The sequence below is a fragment of the Macaca fascicularis genome, chromosome 16 (assembly GCF_037993035.2).
Source record: "Macaca fascicularis isolate 582-1 chromosome 16, T2T-MFA8v1.1".
Classification (NCBI taxonomy): Eukaryota; Metazoa; Chordata; class Mammalia; order Primates; family Cercopithecidae; genus Macaca; species Macaca fascicularis.
Window position 1 is genome coordinate 33,762,285 of NC_088390.1, and position 15,354 is coordinate 33,777,638.

Here is a 15,354-nt window from a genome sequence, read left to right on the forward strand (position 1 = left end):
GGTGCACGCCCGTAGTCCCAGCTACATGGGAAGCTGAGGCAGGAGAATCGCTTGAACCCAGAAGAAAGAGGTTGCAGCGAGCTGAAATCATGCCACTGCACTCTAGCCTGGGCGACAGAGCTAGACTCCGTCTCTCAAAAGAAGCGCACACACACACACACACACACACACACACAACTCGTGGTTTACAACTAACAAAGACGCATTATACAAGTAGGTTGCTTATAATTTTTTTCTTCTCAAGAGTCAACTTGATATAATTTAAATGTACATGGAAGAATTGCAAAGGAATCCTACTTTTAATTAATAAGGCAACTGAATTTTGACAAAGGGTAATACACAAAAAGCTGGTTTTCTGCATAATTCAGAGTTCTCACAAACCACCTATTTGTTTTCTCTCTCTGCTCAAGACCCCAAACTGGTGGCTGTGTGGCCTGTTCTTTGGTTGGAAATGAAGTTCTTCTAATTGGGAGGCTGAGGCATGAGAATCGCTTGAACCTGGGAGGTGGAGGTTGCAGTGAGCTGAGATCGCACCACTGCACTCCAGCCTGAGCAACAGATTGACACTCTGGCTCAAGGAAAAAAAAAAAAAAAGTTTTTTTTTTTAAAAAAAGAATATTATTTAAAATTTTACTCCCAAATGATCAGGCAACAAAAATATGATCCCTCTTATCTTGTGTGTCCTACTTCTTTTTCTTGTCTTACATATTTGTTTATTCTCCCAGATCCTGTGTCCTACTTCTATCTAATACAATATAGGCTATGAAGCTCCTCCTCCTCCTTCCTAAACTGCCACATCACAAATAATGCATATATTTATGTGTGTCAGAAGTAAATTTTCATTAGAAGTATAATTATTAATATACATTTCTGAACATCCATTTATTTATTTAAAAAATTAAATATCCAGCCTGAGTACTAGGTACTATTTGCTATTTTAAGTGGAGAAAGTAGCACTATTTAATAAATAAGGCATATATCAATTCTCCTATTCACTGAGGTTATTCAACAATGATTACTCAATTAGACTGCCTCTGATAGTGTTCTCCCTATGATATGTGTTAGAAAAAAATCCTGGACATTGTGAGAGGTAAAACAGCATTAGCCTCACGTGCCACAGGAATAAATTTTCCAAAAATCTTTCAGTGTAGCCCCCTCTAAGAAGGCTTAAAAATGTTAAATATCATTTAATTTAGTGGTTTAAAAAAATCTTTTTTGAGTATAGTAATGATGAATACTAGTTTGCAAATTTCATCTAATTAAATTTCCTGCTACTGTTGAGTACCCACAGAATTATAGCTTGTGTAAGAATATTAACCAACCATGCATCTTGTAGAATATGGTACTGGGGAGTTGATTCTGATAGCTCTGTTTTTAAACTTCGAACCCCCTAAGTTTTAAAATTAAAATGGAAAAATTATTTTTCAAATACAAGATACTGATCTAGCCTACAGATTCATTATTGTGATAATCCCCAAAATAATACAGAACAAGACACAAACCAGTGATTTTTACCTTAGCAAAGTGAGCTTGGCATTTTATCCTTATGTCAAAACACAAGACTAGGCTTTCAGTGAAACAGCCGATGAGAATTCTCCCTTTGCAGCATTATCACATGTGCCATCAATTATCGCCATGCCTAAGTCTAGCATCATGCCAGCACATTAAGACAGAAGGTACTCTATGCAGTTTTCACTGGACCAGAAGGACAGAAATAAGAAAGGGAGGTGGAGTCCAGGTGCGGTGGCTCACGCCTGTAATCCTAGCACTTTGGGAGGTCCAGTCAGGGGGATCGCCCAAGGTCAAGAGTTTGAAACCACCCTGGCCAACATAGTGAAACCTCATCTCTACCAAAAATACAAAAATTAGCCAGGGCATGGGGGTGGGTGCCTGTAATCCCAGGTACTCGGGAGGCTGAGGCAGGAGAATCGCTTGAACTCAGGAGGCGGAGGTTGCAGTGAGCCAAGATCACGCCACTGGGTGACAGAGCAAACACTCTATCTCAAAAAAAAAAAAAAAAAAAAAAAAAAAAAGGAGAGTGGCAGATGGAGAGAAAGAAGAGAAGAAATTTTAAAAAGGCAGACCGTGCAAAACAAACCAGATCATGGCTGCTTAGCTAGTATGGGCCAACGGCTGTGGAAGAAAAATGCCGTACACCCCAAGTTGTGTAAATTTCTATAAACATCTAAACACACAAACACACACAACACCAACCTAATTAGGAACATTAATATATGTTGATCCTTTACTATGTTACAGTTTTGAAAATAAAAGCTAAAGTTAAACTATCTGCACTCTCTAAATTGCCTTCTTATTTTCCTAAGAAGCTAGTGTTTCTTAGGGGGAAGAGGGCTTGTCATGATGGTTATAAAGATTAAGATTCCCTCTTTGACTTTTTTTCCCCACTAAAGTTTTACCAATAACTCACTGAAACCCTTTTGAATATGTACACTTAAGCACAAATAGTAAAGGCTGACAATAATGACAAGTTCATTTTAACAATGGACTGTTATTTAAAAATAATGTTTTTCAAAATAAAAATAATGTTCAAATATTTAGCTTTTTTTTCTTTTTGAGACAGTTTTGTTCTTGTTGCCCAGGTTGGAGTGCAATGGTGTGGTCTCTGCTCACTGCAACCTCCGGCTCCTGGGTTCAAGGAATTCTCCTGCCTCAGCCTCCCAAGTAGCTGGGATTACAGGTGCCCGCTACCATGCCCAGCTAATTTTTTTGTATTTTTGGTAGAGACGAGATTTCACCATGTTGGTCAGGCTGGTCTTGAACTCCTGACCTCGGGTGATCCACCCACCTCAGCCTCCCAAAGTGTTGGGATTACAGGTGTGAGCCATCGCACCTAGCCGAAGTTTTGTTTTGTTTTGTTTTGTTTTTAAACTAAGAGCCAGGTAAATAAATCTCCTTGTTCTATTGCTTGATATCATCAGTGTCTAAAACTAAGCAGCGTGAAAAGATAGAAATAATCAACTTTTGACAAATACTAGACATTTCTTAAGCTACAGAGCCCAAACTTGCCATATTTCACAAGAGTCTGGTAAATAAAACGTATTACTCCTTAACTGTTTCTTTTTTTTTTTTTTTTTGAGACAGAGATTCGCTCTCTCGCCCAGGCTGGAGTGTAGTGGTACGATCTCAATCTCAGCTAACTGCAACCTCCACCTTTCGGGTTCAAGTAATTCTGGTTCCTCAGCCTCCCAAGTAGCTAGGATTACAGGCGTGCACTACCACGCCCAGCTAATTTTTGCTATTTTTGTAGAGATGGGGTTCACCATATTGGCCAGGCTGCTCTCAAATTCCCGACCTCAGGTGATCCGCCCACCTCAACCCCCCAAAGTGCTGCAATATGGGTGTGAGCTGCTGCGTCGGGCCCTTAACTGTTTCTAATGGAACTTTAAAAATTGTGTTTCTATATTCTACTTATGTAGGAACATTTCATACAAAATTATATTGCCCAGGAAATGTGAATCTATAAAGGATCAAAATATATTTTACTTCTTCATTCAATTCACAAAATGCTAACCTTTAACTTGCTACCTTCAACAAAATATTAGTATGGGCCAAAAAGATATTTTTCCCCCATCAAAATTCTAATGTGTTTCTAGATTGTTTTGAACTGATTTCCCAACATATTAAATATTAGATTACACCCCAGACTCTATCTGGTTACTGTATGGCATGCAAGAAAACAACTCTAAACTGTATTGGTTATTAACAAGTTTAACCTGATTCACATTAAGTGTCACATGAACACTACCCACCTAACTGGCTAAGACCCGAAATTAAGCAATGATCATCTTATGGATTCTGTAGGCTTATCAAGTGATGCTTGTTCAATTTCCAAGTGTCCCTTTTCATATTGATCAAAGTGATTACCCTGAAAAAAGATGATCACAGCTATTTTTCGAGAGCAATAAATGTCAAATTTATTAAAAGCCTAACCAAACTAAGGGTTATTTTTAAGTTTGTTTTTTGTTTTTGTTTTAACCTAAAAGGAGACTGCAATCATTCCTTTTCAGTAGACAATCAAAACCACACCACAAATTCCAACTTTTAAAAATTTATAAAAACGTATTAGGGCTGGGCACAGTGGCTCATGCCTGCAATCCCAGCATTTTGGGAGGCCGAGGCAGGAAGATCACAGGAACCCAATAATTCAAAACTAGCCTGGGCAACACAGTGAAACCCTGTTTCTGAAAAAAAAAAAAAAAAAAAAATTTAATTAGCCACACATGGTAGTGTGAACCTGTAGTCCCCACCGTTCAGGAGGCTGAGGTGGGAAGATCACTTGAGCCCAGGAGGTCGAGGCTGCAATGAGCTGTCATCAAGCCACTGCACTCCAAGCCTGGGTGAGAGAATGAGACCCTATTTCAAACAAAACAAAACTTATTAGGAATCTAGGCCTAGTAATCTGAACTTTTCTCCTCCTAACAAGTGTTGAAATTGTAAACTAAAACACTATCAACCATTTGGGACACCAACTGTCTTAGACTGACTACATTAGGAAGACTACGGACTCTTACGAACTGAGGCAGAGCACGCCGGTCCCCCAGAGCCCTCCAGGCTCCTCTGGCCCCGGGCGGCAAGTGAGCTGGGGGGCTCCAGGACAGGCCGCGGCCTCCGCCCTGCACACACCTGGGGCCCCGCTGTGGCTGCCCCCTGGCCAGGCCCAGGCCTTGAAGCTTCCCCACCCCACCTCAATGACTGACGGCGGCGGCGGCCTCTCTCAGCCGGGATGAAACCCCACCAAGTGGGGCCTTTGGATGGCGGCGGGAGTGGCGGGCCTGGAAGCCTGGCGGCTGCCCGAAAGAACACCAATCAGCGGAGGACCTGAGGGTGCAGAGGCCTGGGAAGGCGGCCTCCCGACGCAGGCAGTCTTGGCCACCTCATTAGGCCTCCGAGCGGCGCAGACCTGGTCCCAGTAACCGCTCTGTCCCCACTGGCTGAGACAACCTAGTCCTAACCTCAACGGACAAAGGCGTTACCGGGCCTGGAAGGCACGCGGAGTCCCAAACGACCACGGGTAGAACGGTTAGCGGCCATCAGACGGTTAGTCTTTGTGCTACTAGACCTTGCTGCTGAAAGAGAGAAATAGTAGAGTAACAGACCGTGTTTGGCCCGTTGGAAATGCCCACCACCCTTTGGGAAGATTTACTGGCCGTTTATAGGAGGCCTGTGTACATAATATGAAAAAGCTGCTCTCAACTCCTCCCCAACCTTTTAATAGCAAATATTTGCCACATCTAGCACTTTTAGATGGAAAGAGCCATGCTGTTTTACATTTATAAGCAATATTGCATTAAATTTTTAATAATGAAGAAAATCAGTCATAATTGTCAGGCCTCTGAGCCCAAGCCTGCAGGTTTACATCCAGTTGGACTGAAGCAACTAAAGAATCACAAAAGAAGTGAAAATGGTCGGTTCGTGCCTTAACTGATAATATTCCACCAGTGTGATTTGTTCCTGCCCCACCTTAACTGAGGTATTAACCTTGTGAAATTCCTTCTCTTGGCTCAGAAGCTCCCCCACTGAGCACCTTGTGACCCCTGCCCTTGCCCACAAGAGAAAAACTCCCTTTGACTGTAATTTTCCACTAACCACCCAAATCCTACAAAACTGCCCCACCCCTATCTTCCTTGCTCTCTTTTGGAACTCAGCCCACCTGCACCCAGGTGATTAAAAAGCGTTATTGCTCACACAAAGCCTATTTGGTAGTCTCTTCACATGGACACGCATGACAATAATAATGAGAGATGAAGCCAGCCAGACTTCCTGGGTCCAGTGGGGACTTCCAGAACTTTTCTGTCTTACGAGAGGTTTGTAAAATGAACCAACAGCGCTCTGTAAAAATGCACCAATCAGTGCTCTGTAGCTAGCCAGAGGTTTGTAAAATGTACCAATCAGTGCTCTGTAAAAATGCACCAATCAGCGCTTTGTAGCTAGCTAGACGTTTGTAAAATGGACCGATCAGTGCTCTGTAAAATGGACCAATCAGCACTCTGTAAAATGGACCAATCAGCAGGACACGGACGGGGACAAATAAGGGAATAAAAGCTGACCACTCCCAACCAGCAGCAGCAGCCTTCTGGCCTCCCCTTCCATAGTGTGGAAGTTTTGTTCTTTTGCTCTTCACAATAAATCTTGCTGCTTCTCACTCTTAGGGTCCATGCCATCTTTAAGAGCTGTAACACTCACTATGAAGATCTGCGGCTCCATTCTTGAAGTCAGTGAGACCACGAACCCACCAGAAGGAACCAACTCTGGACACAATAATGAAAATAAAACCTATACTTTAATGCTGCTCAATGCTGATCGCATTATTTTAAACTAAAACTGCTAAGACATGAAACTTTAAATCAATTAATACCTCCTGACTTTTCAAGGAATTAAAAACAATCTCTTGACAGTTTCCAAAGCAACTATTCATCAAGATGATCTGCCTAGAGAGATAAACATGCCCATATAATGCTGTATTTGATCATAAGCAAGTTGTCACTGCAACTAAAATAAGTAAAAACAGTTTCAACAAATGATAGTTGCAGACAACTAAGAAGTTCTCTCTAATCATAGTTTTCACAGATCTCCCTGCTTCATTAGGAAGTAATAGCTCATAATTTGATTTTAAATCAAAATATCAATTTTCTGGTTCCCTTCTTGCCATAAAGTATAGGGCTTGAGGATTTGTGAATCCCACAATGACCTAAATCAAAAGACTAAAGACTTCAGTCTTTTGGTCTAGCCTAAATGAATTCAGTGTGTGGAATGATATGATAACTGGAATGCTAACCTAACAAAAAGTTACTTTGCTTTTTCAAGGTAAAATTAAAATTCTAATTGAGGAATCGCACATGTACCCCAGAACTTAAAGTATAATTAAAAAAAAAAAAAGAAAAAAGAGCTCCTTTACCAAGGACCCGCCAACATGGGCCGCGTTCGCACCAAAACCGTGAAGAAGGCGGCCCGGGTCATCATAGAGAAGTACTACACGCGCCTGGGCAACGACTTCCACACGAACAAGCGCGTGTGCGAAGAGATCGCCATTATCCCCAGCAAGAAGCTCCGCAACAAGATAGCAGGCTATGTCACCCATCTGATGAAGCGGATTCAGAGAGGCCCTGTAAGAGGTATCTCCATCAAACTGCAGGAGGAGGAGAGAGAAAGGAGAGACAATTACGTTCCCGAGGTCTCAGCCCTGGATCAGGAGATAATTGAAGTAGATCCTGACACTAAGGAAATGCTGAAGCTTTTGGACTTCGGCAGTCTGTCCAACCTGCAGGTCACTCAGCCTACAGTTGGGATGAATTTCAAAACGCCTCGGGGACCTGTTTGAATTTTTTCTGCAGTGCTATATTATTTTCAATAAATCTGGGACAACAGCAAAAAAAAAAAAAAGAAAAAAAAAGAAAAAAAAAAAAAAGAACTGAACTTCCCCAGGGAAAAATCCATTTGATGATCAGGCTTCACCGAGTATTCCTTTGTAAACTCCTAGATGAAATTTGCAAGGCAAGCAGGAAAAGCACTGAAATTGCTGAATAGGTGAGCATTATATGCCTGATTCATTAAGTGTATGCATTGGTAAATATATGAAAAAAATATGGCCGGGCGCGGTGGCTCAAGCCTGTAATCCCAGCACTTTGGGAGGCCGAGACGGGCGGATCACGAGGTCAGGAGATCGAGACCATCCTGGCTAACCCGGTGAAACCCCGTCTCTACTAAAAAAATACAAAAAACTAGCCGGGCGAGGTGGCGGGCGCCTGTAGTCCCAGCTACTCGGGAGGCTGAGGCCGGAGAATGGCGTGAACCCGGGAGGCAGAGCTTGCAGTGAGCTGAGATCCGGCCACTGCACTCCAGCCTGGGCGACAGAGCGACACTTCGTCTCAAAAATATATATATATATATATAATTGAATAAATAAAATTCAGTGATGGGGAGCTCTAACATGTAATTTGCCACATTGTATTATAAATGTTAGGTTTCTCTTACGATCTCTGAAGTCCTTGAGTACAAGAACTGAGTCTTGTTAATCCTTTACAAACCTAATACTTAATATGACAGCCAAACACTAGGGAACAATAAGGTGCTAACATGGTGTGGCAATGATGAACAAGTTCTAGAACAAGGTGGTGGGAGTGATGGTTGTACAATATTCTTAATGTACTTAATGCCAATGAACTATATAATTCTTTTTTTTAAGAGGAGGTCTCCCAGCACTTTGGGAGGCTGAGGGGGGCGGATCACTAGGTCAGGAGATCGAGAACATCCTGGCTAACACAGTGAAACCCCCGTCTCTACTAAAAATACAAAAAAAATTAGCCGGGCGCGGTGGCGGGCACCTATAGTCCCAGCTACTCAGGAGGCTGAGGCAGGAGGATGGCGTGAACCCGGGAGGCGGAGCTTGCAGCGAGCCGAGATGGCGCCACTGCACTCTAGCCTGAGCAACAGACCGAGACTCCGTCGGGGCGGGGCGGGGCGGGGCGGGGCGGGGCGGGGCGGGGGAAGAGAAGGAGGTCTCATTATGTTGCTCAGGCTGCCTTCAAACTCCTGGGCTCAAGGAGCCCAGGCTCAGCCTCCTGACTAGCTGGAACTACAGGCTCCACTACACGTGGCTTGAATTATATACTTTAAAATAGTTAAAGTGATAAATTTTATTACATGTATTTTACCACAATAAAAATAATAAAAATAAAATTGTGGCAAAGTCTAGCCAAATGAAGAAACGGAAAAAAAGGAAGAAAAATTGAATAGCAAGGGACAGGAGTATGTTTTCCAAAGACAGAAAAAAAAAAAAAAAAAAAAAAGGACTTAAGAGTAGGTATTTCAGGAATGAGAAAAAGCAATCAACAAAAGATTTTAAAAATTTTAAAATAGCTATTAATCCTGAAAGTCTGTCTTAAATTAACCTCAATATTTTGTCCAATGATCTTTTTAAAATAACACCTGCTTCTTGGCATTTTAATTTCTACTACATTTAAATTTTTAAGTTAATTTAAAGGTGTTAATTGCAAAGTACTTCTAAATTACTAAATAATAAACATCCAAATACTGAGACTAGCTCAAACCTCATTATATTATGGAACACCAATGTACAGCCAAATATCAATTCTTTCACTCTACAGGTCTATACAATTTAATGATAAAAGAATAGACAAGGCACAGTGGCTCGTGCGTGTAATTCTAGCACTTTGGGAGGCTGAAGTGGGAGCATTCATTGCCTGAGGCCAGGAAGCTGGACTTTAGCTTGGGCAACATAGTGAGACCTTGTCTCTACAAAAAAATTAACTGGGTGTGGTGGCATGTGCCTGTATTCCTAATCCTATAGTTCTAGCTACTCGGTAAGCTGAGGTTCCTGCCTCACTTTAGCCCAGGGGTTCAAGATTGCAGTGAGCTGATTGAGCCCCTGCACTCAGGCCTAGGTGACAAACCAAGAGTCTGTCTCAAAAAAAAGAAAAAATCTCATCCTAAAAACAATAATTGTGTACTTTTTTAAAGTAATTAAACCTTTAGTTAGTTTGTTTAGAGACAGAGTCTCTCTCTGTCACCCAGGTTGGAGTGCAGTGGGGCCATCATCGCTTACTGTAACCTTGAACTCCTGGGCTCAAGCAATCCTCCCACCTCAGCTAGGACAACAGGAATGCACCACCATGCCAGGCTATGTTTTTGGGTTTTTTTCTTTTTCTTTTTTTCTTTTTTTTTGAGACGGAGTCTTGCTCTGTCACCCAGGCTGGAGTGCAGTGGCACAATCTTGGATCACTGCAACCTCCACCGCCTGAGTTCAAGCGATTCTCCTGCCTCAGCTTCCTGAGTAGCCGGGATCACAGGCATGCATCACCATACCCAACTAATTTTTTGTTTGGTTTGTTTGTTTTAGTTGAAACAGGGTTTCACTATGTTGGCCAGGCTGGTCTCAAACTCTTGACCTCAGGTGATCTGCCTGCCTCGGCCTCACAGAGTGCTGGGATTACATGCCTGAGCCACCACACCCAAACTGTTTTTGATTTTTGTAGAGAGGGGGTCTCGCTATGGTGCCCAGGTGGCCTCAAACTCCTGGGTTCAAGTGATCCTCCTGCCTCTGCCTCTCAAAATTCTGGGATTACAGGCATAAGCCATCAAGTCTGGCTTACGTATTTAACTTAGGACAACTATGTGATGGTTTTAAACAAAAAGAGAACTGCCCCAAAATGTATCACTATCAAAGAAGATATAAAGCATAAACACAGATTCTTAGAGAACTACCAAGTACTTCTACAAAAAAGAAAATGGGCATCTTCTAGGAAAAACCATTTCAGCTCATCCCTACTCCATGAAAAATCACACAAGTTTTTCCAAACAGATAATGAATCATTAGCAAAATCTTCCTTTAATTTTAGGCTTAAAGTTATTTTAGAAAACCCTTCTGTAGATTACAAACTACTGTCAGCAAATGCCAGGTTCCAAATAAGACACTTGACAAATTTCTAAATTTGTTAGCTAATTAACTTTTCAAATCATTCTGGATCTGTCAGATGCAATACAAATCAGGATTAATAATATAGTTTTAGAGTTTTAGTCCAAAAAAAGACCCACACATCTATGATTAACTAATCTTCAACAGAAGTACAAAGAGAATCCAACACAGAAATGACAGTGTTTTCAATAAATGACACTAGAACTAGGTGTCCATATGCAAAACAAAAAAAGAGCCTCAATCTATACTTTGAATCATAATAAACAATTAACTCCAAATGCACTGCAGACCTAAATGTAAAACTGAAAATGAAATATTCTAGAAGACAAAATACAAAAGAAAGTCTTTGTGACCACAGGCTAGACAAATATTTTCTTAGAGACAACCCAAAAGCACAATATATGAAATAAAAAATTGATAAGCTGGACTGGGAGAAAATATTTACAGAGATTATTCCTTAAAAAAAAAAAATGTGTTGATTTAGAATAACTAAGGGTCTTGCTATCACCCAGGCTACAGGGCAGTGGTGCAATCACGGCTCACTGACTTCCTGGGCTCAATTATTCTCCCACCTCAGCCTCCCAGGTAGCTGGGACTACAGGTGTGCACTAGCACACCTGACTAATTTTTGTTCTTTTTGGTGTGTTTTTTGTTTTGTTTTGTTTTCGGTAGAGACAGGGTTTCACCATGTTGCCTATGTAAATAAAATGAGAAGAGGCTGGTTCATACAAGACAATTTTTATTTTATTCAAGTTAACCATGGTAAAGACTGAGTTCTTTCACATCCTTGCTCTTGTCCACTGTGTTACCCAGGCTGTTTTCAAACTCTTGGGCCCAAGCAGTCCTGTTGCCTCAGCCTCCAGAGTAGCTGAGATTACAGGCCCAGTCTTTTAAAGGTAATTTGCACTGTTAAAATTATGCCCATTAAGGACATTTTTTTGTAAAATGCTTTTCTCGAGACATTTTGTTAGACTGAACTCAAAGGCAGAATTTAAAAAAAATTTTTTTTTTTTTTTGTTTCATAAGAACTTTAATCTTACCTCTAGATATGTTATCTAGTCTGACAGCCTAGTCACAGGTGAGGAAAGGTTGTGCTAGCAATGTGTTTAATTTTTTAGTACATTGTGGCCCCTTTTATTAAAATATACTATTAAACACAAATAATACAAAAGTAAAACAGATATTCTTAAAAGTTCAGGCTACACTGTAACAAGCAAAAACTGAAAGAACACCCTCCTTTCTCTGTTTCATTTCTTAGAGGTAACCATTGTTTTCAGTTTACCATTCAGTTTTTTAGTAAAGTTTAAAAATTTTTAAATACACATGCTATTTGGAAGAAGTGCTTTAGAAATACTGAATATGAGTTTATTGTAATTATTCACTTTGGTGTTGTTTATACAGATAAACAGACTTTATTTTTTCAAGTAGTTTTAGGTTCACAGCAAAGTTGAGCAGAAAGTAAGGACACGGCCTCCTGCACATTTTTTATAATACATTTCCTACAATAGATGAAAGGTTCACTCTTGGTGTAGTTCTATGCGTTTTGACAAATGTATAGTGACATTTATCTATCATTATAGCATTCACTGCTCAAAAAGACCCCTGGCGTCCACCTGTTCATCCTTTTACTTTCTTCCCCTCAAATTCCTGGCAACTACTGATCTTTTTACTGTTTCCGTAGTTTTGTCTTTTCTAGGATGTCCTATGTTTCCAATCGTTATGGAGCCTTTTCACATTGGCTTCTTTCACATATTCTTGAATATGCATCCAAGGTTCCTCCATGTCTTTTCCTGGCTTGATAGCTCATTTCTTTTTAGTGATAAATAATATTCCACTGTCTGGTATATATATCACAGTTTACTTACCCATTCACCTACTGAAGGACACCTGAATTGTTGCCAAGTTTTGGCAATTATGAATAAAGAATGCTGTAAATATCAGTGTTTTAGTTTTTGTGTAGACATGAATTTTCAGCTCCTTTAGTTAAATACTAAGGAGTGTGATTGCTGGATTGAATAGTAAAAATAGGTTTAACTTTGTAAGAAACTGCCAAACTGTCTTGTCTTCTCTTTCTCTTGACGGTGTCTTTTGCAGAGCAGGGGTTTTAAATTTTAATGAAACCTAACTTACCAATTATTTCTTTCATGGGTGTGTCTTTGGTTTTCCGTTTAAAGTCATCACTAACCCCAGTGACACCTAGTATTTTATTTTTACTTGGTGTCTGTGTCATTGTGATGAGACATTTATTTTAGGGGTAGGAGGAAAATGTTTTGTGCTTCACTACCAGGAATTACTGTGATTGTTGTGATTACTGTGATTGTTTACTTTTGTGGGAGTTGATGGTGTTTATGTTTTTGCCTTAACATTGAAGAAATCAATCAGCCTTTTTAATAGGGTAAATTTAATTCAGCTTAAATCTGCAAATTTGTGGGATTTTAGACCAAGAAATGACATGAAAGAGTGTCTCGTTCAAGCTCATTTTACAAATAAAGGCACAAAGAATGAGGAATACGACATGATTTGCATGAGGTCATACAGTGAATTATTAATGAAGACAGGACTTAGAATTGCTGAACTGAGGTGAAAGATGTATTCATAATTTTTCTTGTATAATAAATACTTTTGATAAGTGTTTATTTCTTATTCTTTTTGACTTGGTGTTGTGGCTCCTAATTTTTAAAACGGCAAGTTTTAAAACAGTGAAAAATATAGTTTTTGTACTTTTCAAGGAATCTATGATCTAGTGGGAAATATGTCCAGAGACATGGACTTCAATCAGTGTTGCTCACTGGAAAGGGACAAACCTTCAGAGATAGGTTCAGAGGACGTAACAGCGCCACCAAATAGAGGCAATTGGCGGAGGTGGCCTTCAGCCGAATATTAAAATACACAGAGATGGGGGAGGCAAGCAGGGGTGGGGTGAGAAGGGTGGGTGCATTTTAAGTAGACAGAAAGTGAAGCAAAAGCTGGGAGGTGAGGAAAGAGCTTTGTACAGTTGCTGTCAAAGAAGCAAGTGGCCAATTCAACATGGCCTGCTCCAAGTACAGCTGGGGTTACAATGCTAGAATTCCCTTTCTGCCACCATTAGGTCCACTGTTAGGCTAATGGTGTTTGTCTCATCACAATATAAATACTTTTTTAAAGGCACTAAACATTGTTCTCATAAGGACGGGGTCATTCTTTCCACAGTTGCCTTCTTCAGTTGACCTCTCTTAGAGCCATTTGCATTCTAAGACTTATCTGACCTCATCAAATTAAGAGCTATGGTCCCCCATTAAAGGAATTTCAAATGGCTGGACATAATTTTTTTGGACAGAGGGACCATCCACTGAAAGTACTTGGCCTTGAAAATCTTTATAGGTAACAAATTTGGCTAGGTGACATTTGGGTTTTTTTTTTTTTTTTTAAGACAGGATCGCACTGTTACCCAGGCAGGAGCGCAGTGGTGTAATCACGGCTCACTGCAGCCTTGAACTCCTGGGTTCAAGCCATCCTTCCACCTCAGCCTTTTGAGTAGCTGGGACTACAGGTGCGTACCACCACATCGGCTAATTTTTGTTACAGAGATGGGAGTCTCACTATGTTGCCAGGGCTGGATGAGATGTTTTTTGAGAAGTGGTCACATTGACACCAGTACACTTACCACATTTCCTGCACAAATCCTAGCCCGCACTCCTCCTGCCCCATTGCCCTCCAGCAAGCAGTCATAATTAAGTTCTACAGGGAACTTAATTATAACTTCCCAAGGGAAGGGGAAGCTGGGAGGAGCACAGAGCACCCACCTAACCCACCCCAAGGTAAATTAAAAGGTACCACCATACCCTTAAAGCCATAATGGGTGGAGGGTGGGAGCAGTGCTGCCAGGCCTCTCCAGCTGTGCAGTGTGCCAGCCTAGCCAGGCCTCTCCTGGGCCCTGGGTTTGGTCTGAAGACCTTGCGCAGGAAGGCGTTGCTCTGCCCTAGGAATAGAAGACTTGGCCTGGGGTTGGGCAATTAGGATACCAGGGTTCCAGTCCCTGCCTTGTCACTCTGTGACCTAGGACAAACACCTCTCTGAGCCTCAGTTTCCTCATGAGGTGTTAGGCCTAGATTATCTTTAAAGGCCCACCCAGCTCTTCATGTTTGTTTTGTTTTTGTTTGTTTGTTTGTTTTTTGAGACACAGTCTCGCTCTGTCACTCAGGCTAGAGTGCAGTGGTACGATCTTGGCTCACTGCAACCTCCACCTCCCAGGTTCAACTGATTCTCCTGCCTCAGCTTCCCGTGTAGCTGGGACTACAGGCGCACACCACCATGCCTGGCTAATTTTTGTATTTTTAGTAGAGATGGGGTTTCACCATGTTGGCCAGGCCGGTCTTGAACTCCTGACCTCAGGTGATCCACCCACCTCGGCCTCCTAAAGTGCTGGGATTACAGTCCTGAGCCACCGTGCCCAGCCTTTTTTTTTTTTTTTTTGAAGACAGAGTTTTGTTCTGTCACCCAGGCTGGAGTGCAATCGCACTATCACGACTCACTGCAACCTTCTGCTCCCAGGTTCAAGCAATTCTCCTGCCTCAGTCTCCTGAGCAGCTGGGACTAGAGGTGTGCACCACTATGGCTGGCTAACTTTTGTATTTTCAGCAGAGATAGGGTTTCACCATGTTGGCCAGGCTGGTCTGGAACTCCTGACCTCAGGTAATCCACCTGCCTTGGCCTCTGCTGGGATTATAAGCGTGAACCATCGTGCCCAGCCTTCATGTTCTCATTCAAGTGAATGGTTTGGAGAAGGGAGAGAGGAGCTGTACACAAAAGTCCCCCTTATCCTTGGGAGAACATGTCCCAAGACCCCCAGTGGAGGCCTGAAACCATAGGTAGTACTGAACCATATTGTTTTCTCCTATACATACAAACCTATGATAAAGTTT

General features: G+C 41.5%; 1 protein-coding gene and 1 pseudogene across 1 annotated transcript; one reads left to right on the top strand and one right to left on the bottom strand.

Annotated features, from left to right (window-relative positions):
• LOC102125789 (keratin, type I cytoskeletal 18 pseudogene) overlaps positions 1 to 15,354 on the bottom strand; it is a 51,237-nt pseudogene that overhangs the window by 33,528 nt on the left and 2,355 nt on the right.
• On the top strand, positions 6,915 to 7,377 carry LOC102124658 (small ribosomal subunit protein eS17). Its single transcript, XM_005583204.5, has one exon. The coding sequence runs from the start codon at positions 6,932 to 6,934 to the stop codon at positions 7,337 to 7,339; it is 408 nt and encodes a 135-aa protein (XP_005583261.1). The 5' UTR covers positions 6,915 to 6,931; the 3' UTR covers positions 7,340 to 7,377.

Excerpts from the sequence above, each read along its gene's own strand:
- LOC102124658 (XM_005583204.5), top strand. The coding sequence starts at position 6,932 with ATGGGCCGCGTTCGCACCAAAACCGTGAAGAAGGCGGCCCGGGTCATC.